Source organism: Lygodium microphyllum, chromosome 23 (genome assembly GCF_053477565.2).
Source record: "Lygodium microphyllum isolate KBCC chromosome 23, Lygodium_microphyllum_v1.1.10, whole genome shotgun sequence".
NCBI classification, from domain to species: domain Eukaryota; kingdom Viridiplantae; phylum Streptophyta; class Polypodiopsida; order Schizaeales; family Lygodiaceae; genus Lygodium; species Lygodium microphyllum.
This window is the reverse complement of record NC_141157.1, coordinates 3,496,243-3,523,622: the sequence shown is the minus strand read 5'-3', so window position 1 is coordinate 3,523,622 and position 27,380 is coordinate 3,496,243. Positions and strand designations below refer to the sequence as shown.

General features: G+C 37.6%; 1 protein-coding gene across 3 annotated transcripts in view; it reads left to right on the top strand.

Annotated features, from left to right (window-relative positions):
* Window positions 1-18,064, top strand: part of LOC148015815 (alpha/beta hydrolase domain-containing protein VTE7-like) — a 67,388-nt gene extending 49,324 nt beyond the window's left edge. For 2 of the 3 annotated variants that reach the window (XM_087664228.1, XM_087664227.1), the window contains exons 11-12: window positions 15,572-15,637; window positions 15,723-18,064. In XM_087664228.1, coding sequence (XP_087520354.1) covers window positions 15,572-15,637; window positions 15,723-15,842 — 186 coding nt within the window. In that variant the 3' untranslated portion in view covers window positions 15,843-18,064. The remainder of the gene's footprint in view (window positions 1-15,571; window positions 15,638-15,722) is intronic. The other variant, XM_087664229.1, reaches the window with a different exon arrangement.
* Window positions 18,065-27,380: the final 9,316 nt, after the last annotated feature.

Below are 27,380 nucleotides of genomic sequence, written 5' to 3'. Positions count from 1 at the left end.
GTGCTCTATCCAAAGAAATACCCCCTGAAGTTGAAGCTTCTCTACAACTTGGCCTTGCTGGCTGTCTATCAGCGATGGTGGTCAAGACTCTCTGGTAGTGAAAGTCAGTGACAACCCTTTATCTAATTGTGCCTAGCTATGGGGGGCTTCTATTCCGTTTAATAGCAGCTTTGTGCCTATGAAGCTCCAAAAGCAAAAATCCCAAACATCTTTAATTCTCAAACTGCATCGCCCGTTGCCATAGAGAGCCTAAACCCTCTCAAAACGGACAATGGTATCTACGTTTAATATCATAATATATAGTGCATTGACAAATGTAATCCTCCTCAATCTCTTGCTCCCAGTCACAAAGTTGGCACTTGTGGTCTCCAATCTCCATACCCTTCCATTAGGTTGTCTCAATTTTTAAGTGATGCATCAAGGTACGGATTTGTCCAATAGCTGTATGTAACCCATGTGGCAGCTGAGTATTCAGATAGCTCAGTTGGGTGACGGAACTACCTTTAGAGAGCTGAAGAAAATAGCTCTGATAGTGTGCCATGCTCAAACCCAAGCCCTCTTTGTATCTAATCTCAGTACGTCTAATCACACGGTTGAGCTCTAACCAGTTAAGCTCGAGTGTAGGGCAATTCTGACTATAATCATAGAGGTATAATTTATCAATATGCGTACGAGAGAGAGAGAGAGAGAGAGAGAGAGAGTGAGAGAGAGAGAGATTTTACGAAAAAAAAGAGAGAGAGTGATGCATGGTTGCTTTTTGTTGTTTGAAATTTTTTTGAAGGGAAGGTTTTATGTTTGGCTGGGCTCTATGCACCAAAAGATCCTTTGTCTTGATGTGATCTATGTGATAGACTAAAAGCATGCTTGTCACGTGGTGGACCAAGATTGCTCATGGGGATTTTCAATGTGTGTTGATCTCTCCTAGCCAACTTTTGAGTACTTGGTGATGGATGCACCTGAATGTTGCATATGGAATAACTTTGCTTTAGTAGTCCTTAAGCAAGGCCTTTAGCCTTTTCTTTGGCCGTTGTGGTCTCGGTTGGCTTGTATATATCTCATGTGGGATGATGCTTGTTTCCTAAAGATTTTAGAGATAAGAGTGATGCAACAATATGTTCTGTTAGATCACTTTTCCTTGCAGTTTGAGATGCTTGAATAACCCATTGCTTCTTTTGTCCAAATTCTAGGTGGTAGGCTACCATTATGCTTTGATTTATGCTATCTGAAGCATAAGGTTTTTGATGGTTATATGGGGCAATTGCTTGATAGACTCTTGCTTTTGACTTCTCGTTTGAGAGTAGTCACTGTCATGAGGATGCGAAATTTTAATGCTTTGCTTAGCATTTTGTTAAGAGTTTATTAGATGTGCAAATATGACTTGCACATGTGAGGTGCAAGTTAGTTATTTCACATTGTGGAACCTAGGACCCTGAAATATTAGTGAGTGTCAAAGATAAATGTCATGGGGACGTGAAATTTTGAGATGCTTTATTTAATCTTGTCGATAACATTTAATTTATTTATTAATTAAATGTGCAAGATTGTTTAGCATATGCATGGTAGTTATTTCATGGTACGGGCCAAGGACCGTGAGGATGTAGTAGGTGTCAAAGGCAAAAGTTATAATAAGTTATGCCCGAGAGGTAGTGGGTGGTACTTGGTGTCAGATCTGGGCCTAGACCAATTTATTGGCCACTAATATCAGTGGTGATATTAGAGACTAGGTATTAATTAATTAATTAATGCAAGTCTAAGAGTCAATAACTGTTCAGGGATACTTGAAAGACAAATTGGTCTAGCTAATTTAATTTCTAGTTGGTGAAATTAAATTTTTGAGCCCTAAAATAATTATTAAATCAGTTTTCAGAATTAATATTTTGAAAATTAAATGAATTAGCTGAATAATATTGAAAAATGAGAATAGAAGCTTGCCACTTGGCAAAACTTGTCCATGCAAGCGGGAAAAACGTTTTTAGGGGCTAGTGGAAGTCTATTCTAGCCATTGTGAGAGAGAAGGAGATTGTTAGAGAGCAAGGAGAGGTTGCTGATGTGATTTGCAGCCACCAGGGATTGGTCCTACAACATGTGACAGTAGTTTCAAGTCCTCCAGGAGTAGGTGATAGTAGCCCAAGGTTCTTCTAGTGTAGATGATAACATATAGGAGGGGGTAGTAGTCTTTTTGGTGGTCCTAAGCTGTAGGTGACAGCTTCCATGGTTGCTTGAGTAGGCCAGCTATAGTTTTTGAGTGTTTCTCGGGATGAAATTCTCAAATATCTCTCTCTACAACATTCTCTCTCATCCTTAGTCATCTCTCAAGTTATCTCAGCATTTTCAGCAGTTTGAGTCATAAAATGAAGAGATTTTAGTCAATCTTTGTTGTAAGTCCTAATTTACAACACAAACTAGGGTTTTGATAGCTGACTTAGGATGCATGTTCCGAATTGAGGGTCTAGGACTTAAATTCCAACAATTGAAATTGAGGAATTTCAGGGAGATTCAAGAGGCCAGCTAGCCAATATCAGATTTGGGGCTGAATTTGTCTCTCAAGGAGTAGAGTGAAAGGCAATCCCTAAGCAAACGAAGGGGCAAATTGGTTTGGAGGCTTGTTGGTTGATTTTAATAGCAAGATGTACTTGGATTAGCGGAGGAGATTAGAGGATCTTAGTTATATTCCTTTCGTTTGCAATATAAGATAAAGAAATACCTCAAGGGGTGCCAATTGTAGGGTCAATAGGATGTCCAATGTGCAATATTAAAGTGGTAAATTGTGCATTTTCAGTTTATCTGAATTTTATACTTGTTGTAATTAGTGCATAATCAAGTTATTTACCATCTTATCCAAGGAGGAAGGCTAGTTTCCACAAAAATTTTAACAAGTTATATTTGACAAATACTAGGTGGTACTTGGTGTCGGAATTTGGCTTAGACCATTTAATTAGCTCCAAGTGTTAGTGGTGACACTAGAGAATTCACATTAATTAATTCATTGTTGCCAATTTCGGGCTAACGAGTGCTCAGGATTGCTTGGGTGATAAATTCGTCTAACCTGTTCAAGTGTTGGTCAATCAAATTATTTTTCTAAGCCATAAATAGTTATAAAAATTAATTTAATAAAGCGAGATAATGTTGAAAATTGTTTTGAAAGATTAGCACTTTGCAAAACTTGCCCACGGAAGTAGACAAGACGTTTTTGTAGGTTGAGAGGGTCGTTCTAGCCTTGTCCAAGCTGAGAGAGAGAGAGAGAGAGAGAGAGAGAGAGAGAGAGAGAGGAGGCTGGCATTGCCGTTGCCACGGTTGATAGGCCATTTCCAAGCAGCAAGAAATCCTCCAGAGTTGGTGATATGCCCAGATATGCCCAAAAGAGACTATAGTAGTGGGTAACAGCAGTTTGAGGGTTGTTTCGGTTAAGCAAACATTATATTTGGTGTGTTCTAGCAGTGGGGATCGCTTTCATGGCTGTGTAGATAGGGCAATAATTGATTTTTTTCATTTTCTCACGATGGGAGTCTAAATTTTCTCTCTCCTCAGCTGTCTCATCCTCTAGCCTATTCTCATCCTTTCTCCGCAATTCGAAGTAGATTTAGACATTGGAGGCGGAGATTTTGGTGAATCTCTGCCATAAACAATAATTTCAAGCATAAATTAGGTTTTGACAACCACCTTGGGAAGCGTGCTAAAAAAATTTGAAGGTCTAGAGACTTGGATTTTAGTCATTGAAATTGGGGCAATTTCAAGAGATTTAAGTGGCCATTCAGCCAACAAACATTTGGGACTGAAATTGTCACCTGAGGAGCATAATTGAAGGATCCTTGAGCAAACCAAGGTGCAAATTGGTTTGAAGGCTTTTGGTCATTCATGATAGCAAGAGGCACTTGGAGAGGAGAGGTGATTGAAGAATCTTAGTGTGCTCCACACAGTTGCAATAAAAGCTAAAGAAATATTGCAAGGGACACCAGTTTTTGGGGCCAATAGGCTGTCCATTGTCCAAGATTAAGTGGTAACATTTGCATTTTCAGTTTATGTGAATTTAGTGCTTGTTGTAATGGTTGATTAATCTGGTCACTACCACCCTCTTCGAGAAATAAAGGCTCGTTTCATGGTTCCATTGTCGGGACACCATTAATTCCCTTGACTTGGTGTGTTGTGGGCTCAAGGCACTTGATTGAAGGTCGGCAGCTTTGCTCTAGTGCTGAAATTGTGTTAAGTTGAGCATTTACAACAAGAATGTCTTCCTACAGTGAGATGGGATCAACTAGTGATGATGCATCTCATTTTGTAAATGCACATAATGAAGGGGAAAATGCAATGCCTAATCTTGGAACAGGCTTACAGTATGGACAGCAAGGAGAGAATATGGTTGTTGACTAAGAAGTGGGTCCTTCTAGGCCACAATATGCTAATGATCAGCAAAGAGTGAAGAATATGATGACCAATTCAAGGCTTGGTTGAAGGCAGCAGCTAACATCTTTGTTCAATTGGTTAAAGATCCTCAATTTGAGAGATTTTTGAAATCTTCCAAAAAGGACAGCAAGGTCAACAAGAAGATGTTATCTTCAAAGGCATTTGGGAAGCAAATGTGAGTGTGTGCAACGAAAGAAGGAACACGAACAGAGTGAGAAGGAAAGAGAGAGACAACAGAAATAAGAGGGAAGAAATCTGCACTGGTTGAAATGAATGCTGAATACAAAGGGAGGACTGATCAGTCCCTGCACACAGCTGGAGGCATCAGTGAAGACACCAGATCAGGCTGAAAATGATGACGACAGTAGTAACATCATTGGAGATGGAGCAAGATGCCAAAGTTGGAGGAGCAACTTGCAAAAGATGATGACCAAAGTGAAGAGTGGCCAGCTGTGAATAGTTGAGGACCACCAAATGTGGCCGACTTGCAAAAAGGGCTCTAAATCTGGCTGACTTGCTGCAAATAACTTGGGGGACTGCAATAAATGCAATCCAATTGCATAGGAAAGTTTGACAAATAATGAGGTGGCATCTTGGACAGTGTCGAAGCACTAGGAGGTGTAGGCCGATTGACAAACATAGGAAAAGAACCTAAAATAGGAGAAATGCATACTAAAATATCAAAGTTCCCATGTCTTAGTGAGACTCTGATAGGAGCTCACAATTAGGAGATGAGAGACTGATATGACTAAAATATGCAGGCTAACATTTCTTCTTAGATTCTGGGAGTGTTTGAAGACCCAAGAATATCATGTGATGAACCATAGAAGCCTTGGGCAAAGGCTTCGTGAAGAGATCCACTGCATTGTCCTCAGTAGGACATTAGGCCGCCGCTAACTTGGAATCCACGATCTCCTCTCGAATATAGTGATACTGAACTTTGATGTGCTTTGTGCGAGCATGAAACATTGGGTTGTTCGCCAAAGTGAGAGCACATTGGTTGTCAACGTGCAGCTCCGTAGGTCGTGTCTGGGAAAGGTCAATCTTCCCCAATAAATGGCGGAGCAAAACTACCTCCATAGTTGTAGAACAAACTACCTCCATAGTTGTAGAACAAATGACACGATACTCAGCCTTTGTAGAAGAAAGAGCCACATTAGGCTGGTTCTTACTGCTCCAAGAGATAGCTCTTGATCCATAGTACGGGGGATTTTTTAAAATAAGGGAAACAGAAACGGGATGGAGTTTCGGAGTTTTAACCAAATTTTGGAAATGGGGAAACGACGTTTTGGATTGTACACTAGAATAAATACGGTATTATGTGGGTATGTAAATTTATAAATGCTTACAACAACAATATCCAAATTTCTTACAAAACTTTGAGTCTTCATGTCATATGATTGAAATCGTGATTCATTACCCATGTCACGACTCAGGAGTGAAGATTCCCTTTCTGTCTCATATTTGAGCTATAGTTGGGCCATCTTTGTACCCCTTTGATTGGGTCTTTACTAAGGCAAAATTTCCAACTCTTGTTCAACCATATACGAAGATATTGTTCCACTTTCTTGTTAGAATTTTCCAATTCTAGAGGCACTGCTCAATGTTTTAGTCTTCATTCCTTTTTCAGTTCTTAGTGTGAACACAACTAAAGTTATAAGGTGTGTCACCACTCTTAGAGTTAAAGTTAGAGTCGGCTAACTCTAGTCGAGTTAGAGCTAGGTTTATCTTAGACCTATCTTATATCTTTCATTCTCATTCTTTCAATTCAGCAAGTACACTCTACTCTTTTGCTTCAACACACTCTCATTGTGTCTCTTTTCTCTCCTCCATAGCTAGCTTTCATTTTCCAACATTTGGTATTAGAGCAAGGTTCTATGTGCGGATTTAGTTCAGCCACCGTCAACCGGTGCCACCTTGCCCAAGGTCCTGTTGCTGTTAGCCAACTCTCTGCCCAAGGAAGAGAACGATGAGTTGTTGTTTTTAGTCTGCGCGCAACTCTACGCACAGTCTTGTATGCAACCCACACGCAGCCCAAGGAGCTACTGTTTTGGAGCAGTTGCTGTTGTTTTCAGCTCCGCCCCTTATTTTCTCGCTTCTGCCTGCCATTTTCTCAACCCAGCTTGCGATTTTTCTGCAAACCCTAAAAAGTGTAGAAGCCCTAATTTTCAGATTTGGGTTTTTTTTTTTCAAAATTTTTGCAATTTCCCATTTATTTTGGCCATCTCTTTCCGAATCTCAGTTGGTGCTGCCCAACATTTGGGGCTTTTGTCAATTTTCGCTATAGGACTTCAAATTGATAACCAATTCGAAGAAATTTTACAATTTATTTGACGTTCTCGCAAAAAATTTTGGGGCTTTTGCTCGATTTGCAGTCCCATGTATGAATCTTCATTGGAAATGCCGACATTGCACAATTTCATTGAAATTTGTGTAGGAAATTTGGGGCTTTTGGTCCTAGAGGCTCCGATATACATCATGAGGCCAATTCTAGTTGTTTGTTGTTGGCATGGATCCTGAGGTGACATTGCCACAGAAATTCAAGCTGTAAAGTATAAATTTTTTCAATTTCTTTGAAATTTTAGGAAGAAATATAGGGCAAAATTTCAATTTCTTTGAAATTTTAGGAAAAAAATTGGGGCTTTTGCCCTACATGCATTCCAAGGCAGCAAACAAGCGGTACAACAATATTTAATTGCTGTTACAATCAGATTGAGCAAATTTTTTAAAAAGAATTCAGTAAATTTTGGTAAGAATCAGCATTAAGTTGCTGTAATTTGTACTTTTGATGGCACACATTACGAGGCATGTGTGGTACAGCAGTGCATTGCCGTTATTTCTTGGCTAAGTGTTGATTTGGGTTAAATTGGATACACTTTGGCATTTGTGTGACAGTTTGGTACTTGCATAATCCCAAGGGAATTTTTGGTACGGAGTACAATTTATACTTTAGCAGAGAAAACTTGTTGGATCAAACTACCTGTCGTGGAATTTTATGGTTCGCAAACTTCTTGTAGTGAAGGACTTGTGGGACTATGTTACAGGTGATTTACAGCAACCAAGAAGTCTTGCATCTCAAATACCTCAGCGTAATGCTAGAGAACATGCTGTTGGTGCTACTGTCCCTTCTACTGAAGATCAAAGGAGATTGGACTCAAAAGATGCATAGGTACTTTCTTTGATTGCCTTGTTAGTGAAAAGATTGATTATTTCACACATTCGATCTTATAAGACCTCAAAATCAGCATGGGATGTACTTGAGTGTTTGTTTGGAGGACATAACGAGGTCAGAATATCTTATCTTCATAGAGAGTGGGCCAATTTGAACATGGATGAGGGTGATAGCATGACAGATCACGTGACTCACATACAGGATTTGCGCGAGCAGTTGCTCAATGTCGATGAAATCATTCAGGATGCTGAATTGTTAAACATCACACAGAACTCTTCCAGAGTTGTATCTTGGTTTCCACACCTCTTTGATGTTGTTACATTTGTGGAGTCGGAAGGACTCTATTTGCAAGAGGAACATACTCAAAAGAATGTTGCATTGCGTTAGGAGATGTGGCTATGCTTTCGAAGTACAAAGGCAAAAGAAAAGTCAAGCAAAACAATGATGTTGGATAGCCATCAAATAAGGCTATCCAAAACATAGAAAAGTCTAAAAAGAAGAGGAAATGCCATTATTGCAAGAAGCCATGCCACTATATTGATGAATGCTGTAAGAGATTAGCCAAAGAGAAGAAAAAGGACTTTGGTTTGGTTGTCCAAGAGACATCAGCTAGCAAGTCTACTAATACTGATGCTTTAGCCAACTTTGTGGAGGACTGTGCATTTTTGACTTGTAGTTATGATTATTCAATGGCTGATTCAGCGTTTAATGTTGTTGAAATGCAGCAAACATGGTATTTTGACAATGGAGGTTTAAAGCACATTATTTCTAGGAAGTGTTTGTTTTTCTCTTTGCATTCAACCCTTGTTAGAAAGTGTGTTAAGATGTACATTGGATGCAAACCATGCAGGATGAGCTAGACTGTATTGCCACTAACTCTACGTGGGATCTTGTGGATTTACCTCTTGGCAATAAGGCCATTGACACAAAATGGGTTTTTTAAACTTAAACGCAAGGTTGATGGTACCATTGACAGGTACAAAGCACGGTTGGTAGCAAAAGGCTATGCATAGAAGAAAGCATAGATTATGAAGAGACTTTTGCTCCTACATCTTGTATGAGTGAGTAGAATGAGATGTATAATTGCTATGGCTGCAAATTATGGTTGGAAGGTACATCAGTTGGACATTAAGACAACATTCTTAAATGGGGATTTGCATGAGGATGTATATGTGTCACAACCTCGAGGGTTTATGGTTAAGGGGAAAAAGCACATGGTATGCAAGCTAAACAAAGCTATTTATGGTCTCAAACAAGCTCCTCGTTCATGGTACTCTAAAATTGATGCATATTTGGTCAACAAAGGGTTCAAAGATAGTCCAACTGCTCCCACTCTATATATTAAGAATGAAGGAGGAGACTTGCTGATTATCATTCTTTATGTTGATGGCATGCTGCTCACTAGACCTTCAGAAGCAAAAATTACAGATTTCAAGGATGAATTAAAACATGCATTTGCTATATTAGATATGGGATGGAGTATCTACACTATTATTTGGGGATTCAGTTCACCCAAAATCAGCATGGTATCATCATGTCACAGTCACAGTATATGGATGAGTTGTTACATAGGTTTAATATGCTAGATTGCAAATCTATGTGCACTCCTATGGAGCTAGGCTTAAAGCTGTCTATGCATGATGGCGAAGAGATGTTTGATGTTGCAATTTATAGCCAGGATGTTAGCTGTCTTATTTATCTTTGCAACACGTGCCCTGACATTCAGTATGTAGTGTCTTAGGTGAGCAGAGTGGATCTTTAGATACTTGCAAGGTACTTAGTCACATGTATTATTATTTCCCAAGGGGAGACTTGCAATTACAGGCTTACCGTGATTTAGATTGGGCTCGTGATGCATACACTAGGTAGTCTACCGGTGGACACTGTTTCATTCTGGGCCGTTTATGCATTTCATAGCTAAGCAAGAAACAACCTATAGTGGCTACCTCGTCTTGTGAGGTTGAGTACAAGGCAGCGTTCACGACAACAATGGAATGTGTATGGTTGCGTAGATTGTTGGTTGATCTACGTTTACCATTGGAAGGTTCTCCACCTATTTTTTCTGATAGTTAGAATGCTATTGTAGTGGCATGAAATCCTGTGTTTCATGCTCGGATGAAACATATTGAGGTGCATTAACATTATGTCGGAGAGAGATGCTATGTAGGGGAGATCAGCGTGATGTGTATTCCTATACAAGAAAATGTTGTAGACATATTCACCAAGGCACTATCTCCTGAGAGGTTTGAGGCTTTTCGCAAGTCCTTAAACTTGCTACCCTTTGGTGATTGATCATTCTTGTACTTTACCACATTGGCGCTGCAAGGGGGTGTTAGAATTTGCCAATTCTATGGGTAGTGCTTGATGTTTTAGTCTTTAGTTCTTAGTGTGAACACAACTAAAGTTATAAGTTGTGTCACCACTCTTAGAGCTAGAGTTAGAGTCAGTTAACTCTAGTTGAGTTAGAGCTAGGTCTATCTTAGACCTATATTGTACCTTTCATTCTCATTCTTTCAATTTAGTAAGTATACTCTACTCTTTTTCTTCAACACACTCTCATTGTCTCTCTTTTCTCTCCTCCATAGTTAACCGTCATTTTCCAACATTTCTCAGGTTTTGGGGTTGTTGGCATAATTGGTTTATCAGGAATGTGTTTGTTTTTTATTCAGTCTCTAGTATCCAAGGATATATACCTAGGCTTAAGGGCCTCCTACATTGGCAATTAGATCTCATTCAACATTCCGATATTCTCACTTGGGAGGACTTGGTTCCTTGGCATATGACAAATTCTTTTGCTCTTTTATGTGACTTTTGTATTCCTCGTGATTGGATATAATAGAACTATCCATTACAAAAAACAAAGAGAGTGAGAGAGAGGGTTTGACTTTTTCTAGTGGTGCTAATCGTTTGGGTCAATCTTTGGCAGATGATTCCTTTATGTTTCTTAAGGCTGACCACACCAATATAAATTTGACAATGGCTATATTGAGTTTGTTTGGTTTAGCTTTGGGGCTTCATATTAATGTTGAGGAATCTACAACGATTTCTTGTACGGAGACCAGTTTGCAAGTTTTGGGTTGGCAGGGAGCCGTAGTTTCCCTTGGGATATCCTGTTGGTGTGGATGTGACTTCTCCGATCTTGCTTCATCAGATGTCCTCTTGGATTTATGATAGGCTTATGTATTGGAAATATCAAGATTGGTCTCTTCATGTGCTGCTCAAAATGGCTCAATCCATCATGATTTATATGATCTCATGGTTGAGCTACAGATTCATTATCCATTGATTAGCTCTTTAAAACAGCCTCGAAACAATAAATTACTAAAATTCTCATTAAACGGGGAGCGATCTAGAGAGTTTCTGTGTCCCACATGAAAAACCCTAATTTGGGAGAATCCTTTCGCATCCATAAATAGATAGATTGCCCACCATTCAACCCTGTCCTTGTGTGCAGGTTTCTCACTTCCATGTGCAGATTTTAGTTATCAGCCTTGCATTCAGTGAGTGGCTGTCCACCTTCATGACTACTGCCATCTCTCCATCAGCTCTTCGAATGCTTGGTAGGTGCCTTGTAGCTGCCACCTTGTTGCCTGGTGACTTTCCTTTGTTGCGTTTGGTGTGCTCTTGCCATCGCTAGCTCCCTCAACACGTATTTTTGCTTGCGTTTGTTGCTCTAGCACCTAGTGTTAGGTTTCTCTCTCTAGTGACTCCCTTCAAAGCCTCTGGTGATCAACGTTTTCATCTTCTCCACACTCTGACAGCATTGACAGGTAGTTATAGCACTTGGAATCCGTCTTTGGTGGATGTTACACTCGGACACTCAGTGCTCTACCCTTGAGCATTTTGTAAACTCTTACATTCATTTATTGCATTGATTCATTCACTTCAAAGTTCTCTTCTTTCTCTATGTGTGTTTATGTTTTTTTGTTTTGAGTTTTGAGTTTTGCGTTTTATGTTTTGTGTTTTGCATTTTGCGTTTTGCGTTTTGCGTTTAGGGTTTGAATTTTTGTACGTTGTTGTCCGAGTCTTTATGTGTTAGTTATGGTCGTACTTTTTGTGTTTCCTCAATGCAAACCCTAGCGTACCTTCATACTCATATTCTTTTCCCTCATTTGATTGGCTTTTGGAAGGAGATTCTCCGTTTGATAGATTTGTATCCTCTTGATCTCATTACAGATGGAAGTGCTGGTCATTTCTAGGCTACTAGATTCGCTTGATAAAGATTTACAGCAAGAGAAATTTGATTGGATGGCTTGATTGGGGTTTCTGATAGTACATGATGCTGTCATTCTTGGGCAGCCCCATCTTTATTCCTTCCGTCTTATTTGCGAATACTTTCAAGTGTCTAGATGCTATGGCCAGTTGTAGTTTTCCTTATAGGAATAACTTCAGCAACATGCTTCATTGCTTGCTTTTCAGTCTTCTTCACCTTGGGAGGATTAGATGTTTATGAAACCTAATGATTTCCAGTAAAGATTAGCTAATTAGATCTATCATAACTTTTGAAGATGGTAGAGGACAAGACACGGATCATTGAGAAAGCCAACAAAGTATGGCATGTCCTTCTATTAGAGGAAAATGGCGGGATAGATTTTCCAACTGTGGAAGTCCAATATTTCTTTTTAGGGGAAAGTTTTATATGGAGGTTGATTATTGGGGGTTTCCCCATTACAGACATGCTGCATGCTAGCAAGATCTCACAAGGTCGAGGTAATCTTTTGCACTACATTTGATGAGACACCGATTCACCTCTTGATCTTGTGCTTTGTAGTGAGACAGATGTGAAGCTTTGTTTCCTGTGAGTGGACTTGCGTGACTTATCGGTGGATGCGAGTCCATTCTTGCGTTTTGGGCAAGATGCCTTCTTTGTCCACTTTGTAGTTGGTTCATCCTTGCCTCTTTCGTTCTATCAGATGGACAATTCTGTGGCACATTTGGTGCAGTCATAATGCCTTTATCTTTGATATGGTCTTGGGTATCCGTCATGTAGTATTTGCAGGCTATCGTGCAAGCTGAGATAATTCGTTGTTGGACAGGGCAACCAGGCCAGTGGCATGCAGTGTTTGCAGGTGCGGGCAGACTGCATGTTTAGTGATCGGACTTGCATATTAGTCCACTGCAGAAATTGTGACTGCAGCAGCCAATTGTGACCCACCAAATCCTTGCAGCTCTGATTGAGACTTTGCAGTCCAGACTTGTGTGTGTGGTCACGAGGACATGAAATTTTGAGATGCATTAATCTTGCCGATAACATTTGATTAAGTTATTGATCTAATGTGCAAGGTTGTTTAGCACATGTGATGCACATGAGAGTTATTTCATGGTAACATGCCAAGGACCCCAAGGATGCAGTGGTCGTCAAAGGCAAAAGTTGTGATAAGTTATGTTAGTTAGACTTTGGGGTTCAGTTGTTAGTTTTGACCCTAGGACAATTATTTGGTCAATAAGTGTTGGAGGTGAGACTAGGGACTAGCTTTAATTAATTAATTAATGCAAGTTTGAGGGTCAAGGGAGGTTGGAGACCACTCCAAGTTGCAAATGGCCTAGCCAATTTAATTATGGATAGGTAGGTCTAATTTTGGGCAGGGTAAGAAGGATTGGAATTAATTTTTAGGATTATTTAATTTTGAAAATTAATTAAATGGTTGGATAATGTTGAAAAATGGGTTTAGAAGGTTGCCACTTTGCAAAAATACCCATGTAAATTGAGAAAACGTTTTTGGGGTTTGGGTCTCAGACATTCAGTTAGTTTACAGCTTGAGAGAGAGAGAGAGAGAGAGAGAGAGAGAGAGAGAGAGAGAGAGCTGCTGGTCCATTTTTTGATTAGAGAATAGCAATTTGCTAGAGAAGATAGCCATTAGGGGGCCTCAACGGGACAGCAAGGAGTTATATTCTAGGGGCTGGTAACAACATTGCTAATCAAGTGGCAGCATTTTGGAGGTGTCTAGCAATAGATGATTGCATTAAATGCACATTGGAGCAGGTAGTAGGCAGAATTTAGGGTTTTCTTGTGAAGAAAATCAGATTTCTCTTTCATCTTGGCTTTTTGTCACCTTCCCCAACCCATTCTCAAGATATCTCAGCATTTCTCAGCCATTTTTAGCAGATCTTAGCCAAATTTGGTGGATAGTAGAGATATCTCTGCTGTAAACCCTAAATTTATGCAAAAAATAGGTTTTGACAACTAGCTTGGGACCTGTGTCAATTGGTAAGGCATCGTACATTGAATTCAGCACTTGAAGTTTGTGTAATTGTCAGGAAATTCAGATGCCAAGCCATTCATTGTAATTTGGGCAGCATTTGGCCAGTTGGTGGTTCCATTTGTACAAGTCCTGGGTGAAAAATCAAGGAGAAAATGGCCCGAATTGATTGCTAATTGGTGCTATAGCAAAAGGGCTTTTGGAACAGCAAAGGAGATTATGAATCTCAGCTTGTACTCATTCCATTAGCAATCAAGCTAAGGAGATACCAAAAGGGACGTGAGTTTTGGGGCCAACAGGGTGTCGAATGTCCGAGATTATTAAGGTAATTTGTGCATTTCAAGTTATATGCATTTGTTGATTGCTATAGTTAAGTGCTTAATCAGGGAATTACCACCATGTCCAAGAAGGAAGGTTGATTTCTCACACACACACACACACACACATACAGATCTATGTGAATAGTTGTTGGACAGATCTTTTGTGATTAGCCCTTTTCAGTATGGCTGAATTGAATACAGCCTTCATTGACTAGGCAGTGGAGGCTTGGGTCTTGATATGGATATGAGATTACTGAACTTTGATTGATTCTGAACATTTTGAGTGAATCATCAAACGAACCACGCATATTGAGGATGCCCCTGTGTTTGAGACAAACACATCACTTCCTGGAAAGTCTCTAACATTGACTTATGCTTAAGCAACCGGTCAGTTCAATGATTCCCATGAATTGGATTGGGAGCATCTTCTTGACTTTGCAAATACGTTGCTTGGGAAGTATGTTGAGCATAATCAAAACAATGTCCTAGATTTTGATGAAACAATGTTTTGGATACTAGTGTGGATATAAAGAAAGTGTTGTGTTCCTTTTCATTGTTCATGTAAAAGGGGCCATCCTATTTTTAATGCTAGAATCCCATTGATGTCTTCTATGAGTTCATGGTTGCTGGCTATTTTGCAAGAAGATTCTGTTGAGGAGATTTTTGTATGACCTAAAGCATTTTTTGAGGTTATGCTCAAATTGTGCTGTCAATAGGTATGAAATTTGGGCAAGCTGCTGCCATTTTATGGTCACAACTTGGTGCATGTTGTTCCATGCAGGCCAATGGCTGACTTTACATAATTGCTCAAGCAAGAATGCCCAGTTTGGGTGGAGGTTAAGGGCTGTCCGGTTGTGTGCTGGTCTGTTTTTAATTGATGCCATTGTCAAGGTTCAAGGTGTTGATTCCTCCCAGTACCTATGCTGTCAATGGAAATAGAATGTGCATGCTTTGGGATACTTCTTGGAAGCATCCTACTTAGTTTTGTGTAAATTCTCCAGGTATGCATTCTCTGTGATTTCATTTGAGATGGGGAGATTTTGTGGGACATTGTTTCACTTGTGGCCAACTAGGCCATTTTATGGCAGTGTCCCGAAAGGATGGATACATTCAAGACAGTACTGAGTTCCCTACCGTTTGAAGGTTAAAGAGAGACTTGCTAGGTAACTTTTAGCGTTGAAAGACATGGATATATACTTTGGTGCAGCTCACCCTATGAGTACCTATCTTGTGTATGTACCTCTTTTTGCTGATTATTGTTAGCTCAGCCTTGAAGTGTAGTGATAAAAGTAGTGTTGGTCCCTGAGATTTTTCCGTGATAAAAGGTTTTGATAGGCAGAAAAAAAAACTATTTGATATGAGTGTCTGTGACTGACTTTGATGGTAGATGTATCATTACTTTGTTGTCCTTGTTGTTTTAGTTATTTTTAATTTGTTTTTATGGATATGGCATGAACATTTGCATTTAACTTTCACAGATTACTAAGGAAACTCTAGTTATATGGGGTGAGCAAGACAAAGTACTAAGCAAAGACTACCCAGAGGTGCTAACCTGAACTTTGAGAGTACATCACTACCATGCTGTTTGTAGGGATTGAAAAAAAGATGTTTCTTTGCTTGTGAATGCAGAGGTTCAAGAAGGATTTGCAGAATGGCAGAGTACTCTATGTCAGTAATTGTGGGCATCTTCCTCATGTACAAAAGCCAGAGGTAGTTGCTGCATTATTAACAGAGTTCTGCAAGCAGTAAGCTTACGAAAAAGTTTCAATAGAAGAGAATTGAGAGCACCGATAGCCAGAACCCTAAAGGAAGTTTTATGATCAACCAGGATTCTAATTCCTGTGAATCCTTCCGTAAGTGAAGGTGGCACATACCTGTCCATCCAATACACCCAATGATAGGAGCATCACATCAACTGATGAATTACAATAACGCACTGATAGAAAGCTTTGTATATGGAAATGATATACAAACTGAAATCTGCTTTACATATGAAGCACCCGAAGGGCACCCATAAAAGTAATCCTAAATCTACCTGAGCTGCTGAACTGTAACAGTCCCCTAGTCTTTGTTAAGCAAGGCCTACTAAACTTAAGCCATAATTCTTTGATCTACACTTTACGGTGAAGTATGTAAGATACCCAACTGCAGAGATACACTTACGACATAACAAAAATCACTTGAGGATTGTGCTGAATCAAACACAGTAAGCCACCTGAAAGCCTATGGAGAGAACCCAGGAACACTGAGAAAACCAAAAAAGTGTCTTCTGTTACAATATTCTACTCTTCAAGGCCATCCTCGAGTTCTGACCAAATGCCTAGGACGGCTACAACCGTCTCTTTTTCGGAAATTCCATCGCATGCTAAATGCAACTTGCGACAATCAAACATGTCCCACCCTAAAATATTGTGAGGGCCTTAGTTAATGGAACCAGGGTTAAATAGACAAACCACAGTTTACAGTTGCAATCCGTAACTGCTTTAACTAGAAGTGAGGCCCCAGTTGTGAAGGCATGGGAGGAGAGAAGAAATACATTCAGACTTGTTTCCTGAGTCATCTCTCTTCTGTTGTCTTTCCTTCTCTCAGTCCATTAGGAGTGCTGCATTTTGGTGGAAACGGTGACGCCGACATCACCACAACCTATGTTTCAGCAGCCTGAACAACCAACTTATATAGAACAAGTGACGAATGCAGTCAGTTCTATGTTACATCAAATAAAGGTGACAGATCAAACCCTGTTAGCATTTCCCGAGCATCAATAGCAGCATCCAACAACCGCCTCGAACCCAAGAGTTCGACCATGATCATTTGTGGCTTTACCCACTGAAGATGTCCTATCATGGTTGGATCACTTTGACAATGCGGCAAGCTACCATTCTTGGACAGATGACCGAAAGATAATGGATATCAGGACAATACTGGAGGGACTGGCAGCAACGTGGTATATTTTCAAGCTAAATTGGGAGCAACTAAAACAGTCCCTAATCAGACATTCTACCAACCAAAACATCAGAGTCCTCCTTAAAAGCCACCAAGGAAGTGTGAGCAATTACCAGGAGAAACGATAGCACAATTCAAATTTAACCAAGTTATTACAAGAGTTGATCCCGCAATGTCCAAGTCCATGAATCACTTTCTTGTGGCCTTGATATGCCAAGATGGAGCTAAACGAGTTCAAGATCAAGGACCACAAATATTACATCAAGCATTTCAGATATGCAACGGATTGAAGGGGCCATAGAAGATGCTGAAGTACCATAGACATTAATGAAACCAAAGGTCATGCTTGATGGACGAACTCCAATGGACATTGATGTCCAAAATGCACAAATGGCAGAAATAATATTACTACTTTGAGATAGGTAAAGACAACCCAAGTGCTTGTATCGCAACAAATATGGCCATGTGAAAAAAGAGATGTATCCACATAAGCAAGTGTACTAGAAAACATTTGAGCGGATGGTTATCAAGGCTGAGGCCATTGGCATGTATAAGCCTCAAGTGTAGAAGATGAGAACTACTTAGTAGCACTCATTAAAAGGCCAATCATTAATCACCACATTATTAGAGACGTGTATCATTCTCTTCCATTAGAAAACCATTGGCAACCAAAAAAGAACTTAGGATGCAAGAAGCACAACCAATATTGATACATTTTTGGGACAACATTTATATCACACAAATAGGTAGGCCATAGTATCCATACTAGGACAAACATTATATTACACAGTACATCTACTTTCACATCAACTATCTCCTTTCACTTTAGGATATGATTGGCTAAGACAACATCGTTGAAGCTATCAACTCTCAATATTTGTACTCATAAGATCACTTGCAAGTGTAGAGTTACTAATGGATGTCTTGAAAGTATTCCATCTCTTAGCCAAGGTGACCAATAAGAACATAGCCTTTATCGAATCATGCAAGGTTTTGAGATGACAACTAGTTGAAAATAGTATTGAACTCATTGAGATGGTTAGGCATAGAAGGCCTATTCTCCACACGGAGATCAATGAGTTTTCTAATTAATAGACTTGTGAAGCTATACTTTCTTCCTCATAGAAGTCACCAACCTGTATCTTGTGTATCTTTTACATAAAAATATGCGAACTTCAAGAGTGTTAGCATAGTAGTGGAATGTGCTAATTTATCCATTTCTTCTCATATATTAGGATTAATGTTCTCATGCTTAGCACCTTTTTATTTGATTCACTTTACTTGCTTCTTTTGAACTAATTAATACATTATAGATTTGCACTTTTTTGTTCAAAAGTTTTAGTATCATTCAAATCAAAAGAGACAAATAGATTGCAATCTGAGTGTTCCTAAAGTTGAACAATAGCTAAAATAATATCAATAGCTCAAAAATAAGACAAACACCAAGCAATCAAGAAGTATATTAGATTCCACTTTTTTAATTCTTGCATATACATCATGAAATTCAAAGTATCACCATTTGTAACTTTCTTGCTTAACAAGAGCAAAGAGCATATATTCTAAGCATATCTTATACTTCTTTCAAACAATGTTGTTTGTTAATGTATTTATAAATTTTATAGATTTGATACTAATGGTAGAACAATAACTCTTTTGCTTATTTTTATTAAATAAGCTTTATAAAAAGTCATTAATAAACTCAAATGGTTAGGTGATCCATCTACAACTAGTGGATTCCAGTTATTTAAAATTGTTGTCCAAGTGAGAATAATTTTGTTTTGGATAAAACACAGAACTAAATACTGCACAGAATCAACTCTATCATTATATAAATTTGTAAGTCTCATTGTATCATTGTTCTAGGATATGGATTGCCTCAATACGATATCAAGTGTAAAAGTTATGGCCAAAATATAAAGTGTTGTCAAACTAATATAGTTGTTTATGACTTATGTAAGATGCTTTGTATTCACTTTAAATGGATAAAATTGCTTCCAAAGTGAATGATTGAAAGAAACTCTTAGTTTTTTTTTCCTATTATACATATTTTTGAGAAGAGAAAAATATAGAAAAAATATTGATTCCTCTTTTCTTGGAAAGCTTCAATATTGCTTAATCTCTTTGAGCATCCGCATTTAAGTTGTTTGACTTTGAAACTAACCAAACTAATGACTGTCCAAATGCAATCAAATTAGGTAATGAAAGCTCCCAAAGCAAGCCTCAATGGCTTCTTAAGCTGAAGTACCTCTTTGACTTAAATGTAGAGCTTGGTAATGAGTGTAGTATATCTTTCAAGCTATGGATAATAAACATAAATATCACAAGAAGAGCTCAAATTCTCAAACTTTACTACAAAGCTTCACTCATCGCGCTCCTTATGAGCTTCCATAAATGTTGCTTTAATATCAATTGAGAAGAAAGAAACTTTATGTGAGATAGAAGCTATGGTATGCGACAGGGTTGAGAGAAGCACATAAGAGAGTTTCATGGGTACAATGAATGGCACCCTTGTTTTTTGTTATATTTACTTCTATATGATTGTACAATGTGTACTTATACATCTACAACAAGTAGATTTAAGTTGTTATTCAAAATTGTTGTCCAAATGAGAACAACTTTGTTCTAGATAAAACACAGAACTAAATATTGCACATAATCACCTCTATGATAATATAAATTTGTAACTCTCATTGCATCTTTGTTTTGGGATATGGATCACCTCAATATGATATCAAGTGCAAAAGTGCTCCCAAAATGTATGATTGAAAGATACTCTTACTTTTTTCTATTATACATATATTTGAGAGGAGAAAAATAGGAAAAAAATATTGATTTCTCTTTTCTTGGAAAGCTTCAATTCTGTTTAATCTCTTTGAGCATCCAAATTCAAGTTATTTGACTTGAAAACCAACCACACTAATGTCTATCCAAATGCAATCAAATCACGGAATGAAAGCCCCTAAAGCAAGCCTCCATGGCTTCTTAAGCCAAACTACCTCTTTGACTTAAATGTAGAGCTTGGTAATGAGAGTAGTATATCTTTCAAGCTATGAATAACAAACATGAATATCACAATAAGAGCTCAACTTCTCAATCTTGACAATAAGGCTTCACTTCTTGTGCTCGTTATGAGCTTTCATGAATGTTGCTTAAAGGCGGAACCCTATGCCACTATCTTGTATGTGATGTTCTCTTCAGTCACTCATCTATCTTTTGCTACTTCCTTTAGGAACATGTTCCTTGGAAGACTTTGCTTACCACCCAAATGACTAAACGCGGGTAGGCAACTAGCACCTTGGTTCAAGGGTCTAGGTAGTATTGGACTCTCACCAACTAAAACTGCCAATCTTGGTGGATTCCCTTTAGGGGATGCCATATCCCAAGGTTGGATGTCGGCTCGAAGAATATTTGTTGAGAAGAAAACAATTGTGGGATGTGAGATAGAAGCTATAGCATGCAAGAGGGTTGAGAGAGACAAGCACATAAGAAAGTTTTGTGGGTACAGTAAATGGTACCCTTATTTTTTGTTATCTTCACATATATATGCTTGTACAATGTGTACTTAGACAAGAGGTTCCACCTGGTTGTTTTCCATTGGCCTTTATCGCAACACATCTCTCTCTCTCTCTCTCTCTCTCTCTCTCTCCTATACATTCTTCTTTTGTCCTTCTAGTTAACATACTTCAACATATTGACACTTTTAGGTTTTTGGAAGTCTTCCTTTGATAACTCTTTCCTTAATAGATCTCTATTCATATGTACAAGCAACAAGAGTTTTCTACTACTCCTCACTACCTCCCCTAGATGAGAGTTAGATCTGAGCTCTTATCCTAAAAGTGAGATATATTCAAAGACTTTCTTAGTGGTGGCATTAGGACTCTAGCCAAATTGAGAGTTGAACTCATGAGAGGCATACCTACATTAATGAGTTTACGACTTGGAAGCAAAAAATGTAGTTTTGAAAAACTCACTTGTTAGAGTGCTTATGAATGAGCTAGAGAAAAAGCTTGCAATAGAGTTGGCTACAACTAATAAGAAGCTTGAAGATGAAATAAAGGAAATGATAACCAAAGTGCAAGAGGATATCCAAAAAGAAATCGAAACAAGAAAAGAGGTTAATAAACAAAATATGATAACATACACTATGTTTTGAATAATTAATGAAGCTACATTGCAAACGAACATTGCAATGATGTAAGTTTAGGAGACATTTTTGATAAAACAAATGATATGAAGAAACATGATAGGAAGTATGATGAAGAGTATGAAGAAACACAATAGGAAGTATGAAGAAGAAAGGTTTGATTGGATAGTACCATGGGGAATCACCAAGAAAGGAAATAATCAAACAACTTTGGAGTTTGGAAACATATGAGATAAAGCTGAAGTATTCAAGCAATCAAAGTGCTTCAAGTGATCCATTGTGAATTACAGATGAACTTACATCATCATAACTCAAAGCATGACCAGATGAAATTTCCAAGATAATAGTATTTAGAGCAAAGGATAAATGGAAAATTTAAAGTCCATCATCAAGAAGTTCAAAAATCTCAAGTACTAAGTTGCTATAGGTCATGATGTATTTAGCAATTTTCATAGCTTTAGTATTTAACATTGAGCTACTTTAGATCATTGCAACTTTCATAGCTTTACTAGCTCAATTTTTGTTTATGCCAAGGTCTCCCTAATGTGGATTTATTTTTGTGCCAATGATATCCCAAAGTTGATTGTATATAAAATCTAGATTTGCATCCCTTTTTCTTGTACACCTTTGAGGCATATAACATACATATACTATGCGCACACACTTCCTCTACAATGCAAGGGCAACACTTAGGGAGAGAGTCAAACTTCAAGTCCTTATGTATAATTCAACACCAATGACTTTCTTAACAATCCTGGCAACCTTACCCAAGCCAAGATTATAATTGTGTTAGGACTTGAATAACCTAAGAAAGAGAGAAGTGTACCTACGCTAGTACCAAATCCCATTAATGCAACTCCAAAAGAGCTAGAACACAATGCACTAATGACTAGACTCAAAATGATAGAATTTATTAGTCAATTTTGAATCCTATATATATCAATAATTAGAGGCAAGTCCATACAATCATTCTTGAAGAGAAGACTTTGTCTAAGCTTTATCCTCTTTGAGTTGTAGACATAAAAGTCATTGAGGAGTGGATTGTATTGTAGGCATGCCTTTGTACACAATGTTTCACCAATTATAGCTAAAGATTGTGTTGTTGCCCCCTTTTTCTAACTATAAGGAGGCTATGTATATATTTCCATATGAGAAGAGACCTTTTATCCAATTGTCAATTGATTTGTGGTCATAATGCGTACGAGCTTGTTATAACTAGAGAAAAAGATAGCAATGGCACAAGCTTCTAAGAAAGTTAATGATGGGCAAAGAAGCAAGGCACATTTTTTCTAGCAATCAAGAAAACTATATTATCAAAGAGTATTGAATCCCGTGCTTGAGTAACAAGCCTTCCCAACAAGAGGAATGAAGTAACATAAGAGGCAAAAAATGATGAAGAGAATCAATTATATTCAAAGTCATACATCACATACAAAAATAAAACCATTAGAATTCAAGCTTGATTATATGACACCATGACACATCACCAAATTAGCAAATAATGAAGCAACTTTGGACTTGAAAATATAAAATAAATTTGTGAAAATTGGTTTAAGGGAACAAAAATAAGGATCATGGATGAGCTCACACCAATGCAATAAGTGTGACCAAGTGAATACAAAAAAGTAACGTTTGTATATGTGGAGGCTAGGAATCTCTATTGTAGACATTTTTGCTACTTCATGGTCTACACTTGAGGGGACATAAATGGAACTTGTTGCAATATCAACTCACCTAAAAAATGTGATCTTAATTTAAAAATCAAGTGTAAGTGGCTTCAAAGAAGTTGAAATGGCAATCTTATACAAACAAACGGATGTAGGTAGTTAGATGGAACTTGTTGCAGCATCAAGTCAACTCAAAATGTGATCTCAACATGAAGATCAAGTGCAAGTGGATTCAAAGAAGTTGAAGTGGCATGAAGTAAGACAAATGGAACTAGATGATAAAGAGAATCAATTATATTCAAAGTCATACATTCAAGGTTGACCATATGACACCATGACACATCACTAAGATGGAAAATAATGAAGCAACTTTGGACATGAAGAAATAAAACGAGTTGTAAAAATTGTTTTAGGGAAAGACAAATGTGGATCATGGATGAACTCAAACCAATGCAACAAGTGTGACCAAGTGAATACAAAAATGTAAGGTTTGCATGTGTGGAGGCTAGGAAGTTGTATTGCAGCCATTTTTACTACTTAATGATCCAGGCTTGAGAGGGCAAATTCCAAAGGGAGGTAAGTAGCTACATGGAACTTGTTGCAATATCAACTCAACCCAAAAAGTGATCTCAATATGAAGATCAAGTGCAAGTGGCTTCAAAGAAGTTGAAGTGGCAATCTATATACAAGCAAAGGGAGGTAAATAGCTAGTTGGAACTTGTTGCAATATCAACCCAACTTAAAATGTAATCTCAATATGAAGATCAAGTGCAAGTGGCTTCAAAAAAGTTGAAGTGGCATTGAGTAACAAAAGGGGAACTAGATGATGAAGAGCATCAATTATATTCAAAATAATACATTTGATACCAAATAAAACTATAAAAAATTCAAGGTTGATTATATGACACCAAGATAGATCACAAAATAGGAAATAATGAAGGATCTCCGTCCTTGAAAAAATATAATTAATAGTGAAAAGCATTTTAAGGGAACAAAAATGCAGATAATGGATGAACTCACACCAGTGCAACAAGTGTAACCAAGTGAATAAAAAAATGTAAGGTCTGCATGTGTGGAGGTTAGGAAGATGTATTGTAGCCATTTTTACTGCTTTATGATTTAGGCTTGAAAGGACCAAATTGTAAAGGGAGGTAGGTAGCTTGATGAAACTTGTTGCAAAACCAACTCAATTGAAAAGGTGATCTCAATATGAACATCAAGTGCAAGTGGCCTCAAAGAAGTTGAAGTAGCAATATATATACAAACAAAGGGAGGTAGGTAGCTCAATGGAATTTGTTGCAATACCAACCGAACTCAAAATGTGATCTCAATATGAAGATTGAGTGTAAGTGATTTCAAAGAAGTTGAAGTGGCATGAAATAATATAAGACGAACTAAATGATAAAGAGAATCAATTATATTCAAAGTCATACATTGGAGACCAAAATAAAACCATTGAAAATTTAAGGTTGATTATATTACACCAAGATCCAAAATAATGAAGTAGCTTTGGACTTGAAAAAATGAAATAAATTGTGAATTTTTTTAAAAATACATTAGAGACTAAAATAAAGCCTTTGAAAATTCAAGATTGATTATATGACAACGTGACACATCACCAAGATGTGAAATAATGGAGCAGCTTTGCACATGAACAAATAAAATAAATTGTGAAAATTATTTTAAGGGAACAAAAATGCGGATCATGCATGAACTCACACCAATGCAAAAAGTGTGACCAAGTGAATACAAAAATGTAAGATTTGCATGTGTGGAGGTTAGGAAGCTATATTGTAGCCATTTTTACTGCTTAATGATCTTGAGAGGACCCAATTCCAAAGGGAGGTAGGTAGCTGGATGGAACTTGTTGCAACACCAACTCAACTCAAGATGCAATCTCAATATGAAGATCAAGTGCAAGTTGCTTCAAAGAAGTTGAATATGCAATGTGTATACAAACAAAGGGAGCTAGCTAGATGGAAGTTGTTGCAATATGAACTCAACTCAAAATATGATCTCATATTTCAACAACTTTGTGCAAGTGGCTTCAAAGAAGTTGAAGTCACACAAAGTAACATGACAGGAACTAGATGATGAAGAGAATCAATTATATTCAAAGTCATAGCTTAGAGAACAAAATAAAACCATTGAAAATTGGAGGTTGATTATATGACACCATGATACATCACTGAGGCGGGAAATAATGAAGCATCTTTGGATTGGAAAAAATAATATAAACCGTGCAAATAGTTTTAAGGAAACAAAAATGCAAATCATGGATGAAGTCACATCAATGCAACAAGTGTGACCGAGTGAATACAAAAATGTAAGGTTTGCATGTGTGGAGGTTAGGAAGATGTAATCTAGCCATTTTTACTGCTCAATGATCTAGGTTTGAGAGGACCAAATCCAAAGGGGAGGTAGGTAGCTAGATGGCTTATTGCAATATCAAATTGACTCAAAATGTGATCCCAATATGAAGATTACTTGCAGGTGGCTTCGGAGAAATTGAAGTGGCAATCTATATACAAGCAAAGGGAGGTCGGTACCTAGATGGAACTTATTGCAATATCAACTCAGCTCAAAATGTAACCTCAATATGAAGATAAAGTGCAAGTGGCTTCAAAGAAGTTGAAGTGGCATGAAGTAAAATAAATAGAAATAGATGATAAATAGAATCAATTATATTCAAAGTCATTTTAGAGGCCAAAATAAAACCATTGAATTTCAAGGTTGATTATATGACACCATGACACATCACCAAGACAGGAAATAATGATGCAGCTTTGTAGTTGAAAAAATAAATAAATTGTGATTTTTTTTTAAAAGGAGAAAAAATGTGGATCATGGATGAACTCACACCAATGCAACAAGTGTGATCAAGTGAATACAAAAATGCAAGGTTTTCATGACTGGAGGTTAGGGAAGTTGTATTGTAGTTATTATTACTACTTAATGATCTAGGCTTTGAGAGGACCAAATTCTAAAGGGAGATAGGTAGCAAGATGGAACTTGTTGCAATGTCAACTCAACTCAATATGTGATCTCAAAATGTAGATCAAGTACAAGTGGATTCAAAGAAGTTTTGGAGGCAATCTATATACAAACAAAGGTAGGTGGGTAGGTAGATGGAACTTGTAATATCAACTCAACTTAAAATGTGATCTTAATATGAAGATCAAGTGCAAGTGGCTTCAAAGTAGTTGAAGTGGAATGAAATAACATGAGAGAAACTAGATGATGAAGAGAATCAATTATATTCAAAGTCATACATTACAGAACAAAAAAAACATTGGAACTTCAAGGTTGATTATATGATGCCGTGACACTTCACCAAGATGGGAAATAACGAAGCATCTTTAGACGTGGAAAGGCAAAATAAATCTTGCAATTTGTTTTAAGGGAACAAAAATGTGGATCATGGATGAACTCACACCAATGAAACAAAAGTGACCAAGTGAATACAAAAAAGTAAGCTTTGCATGTGTGGAGGTTAGGAAGATGTATTGTAGCCATTTTTACTGCTCAATGATCTTTGCTTGAGAGGACCAAATTCCAAAGGAAGGGAGCTAGCTAGATGGAACTTGTTGCAATATCAAGTAAACTCAAAATTTGATCTCATTATGAAGACCAAGTATACATGGCTTCAAAGAAGTTGAAATGGCAATTTGTATACAAACAAAAGGAGGTAGGTAACTAGATGGAACTTGTAGGAATATCAACTCAAATCAAAATGTGATTTGAATATAAAGATTAGGTACAAGTGGCTTCAAAGAAGTTGAAGTGGCATGAAGTAACATAAGGGGAAGTAGATGATGAAGAGAATCAATTATATTCAAAGTCATACATTCAAGACCAAAATAAAGCCATTGAAAATTCAAGGCTGAACATATGAAACCATGATGGGTCACCAAGATAGAAAATAATGAAACAAATTTGGATTTGAAAAAATAAAATAAATTGTGAAGATTGTTTGTTACAATATCAATTGAACTCAACATGTGATCTCAATATGAAGATCAAGTGCATGTGGCTTCCAAGGAGTTGAGATGGAAATCTATATACAAACGAAGGGAGGTAGGTAGCTAGGTGGAGCTTGCGGCAATATCAACTCAACTCCAAATGTGATTTCGATATGAAGATCAAGTGCAAGTGGCTTCAAAGAAGTTGAAGTGGCATGAAGTGAGAGAAGTGGAACTAGATGATGAAGAGAATCCATTATATTCAGTGTTATACATTAGAGACTAAAATAAAACCATTGAAAATTCAAGGTTGATTACATGACACCATGACACATCTCCAACATTGGAAATAATGAAGCATGTTTGGACTTGAAATAATAAAATAAATTGTGAAAGTGTCTTAAGGGAACAAGAATGTGGATCATGGATGAACTCACACCAATGCAACAAGTGTGACCAAGTGAATACAAAAATGTAAAGTGTGCATGTGTGTAGGTTAGGAAAATATAATGTAGCCCTTTTTACTACTTAGTGATTTAGGCTTAAGAGGACCAAATTCCAGAGGGAGGTA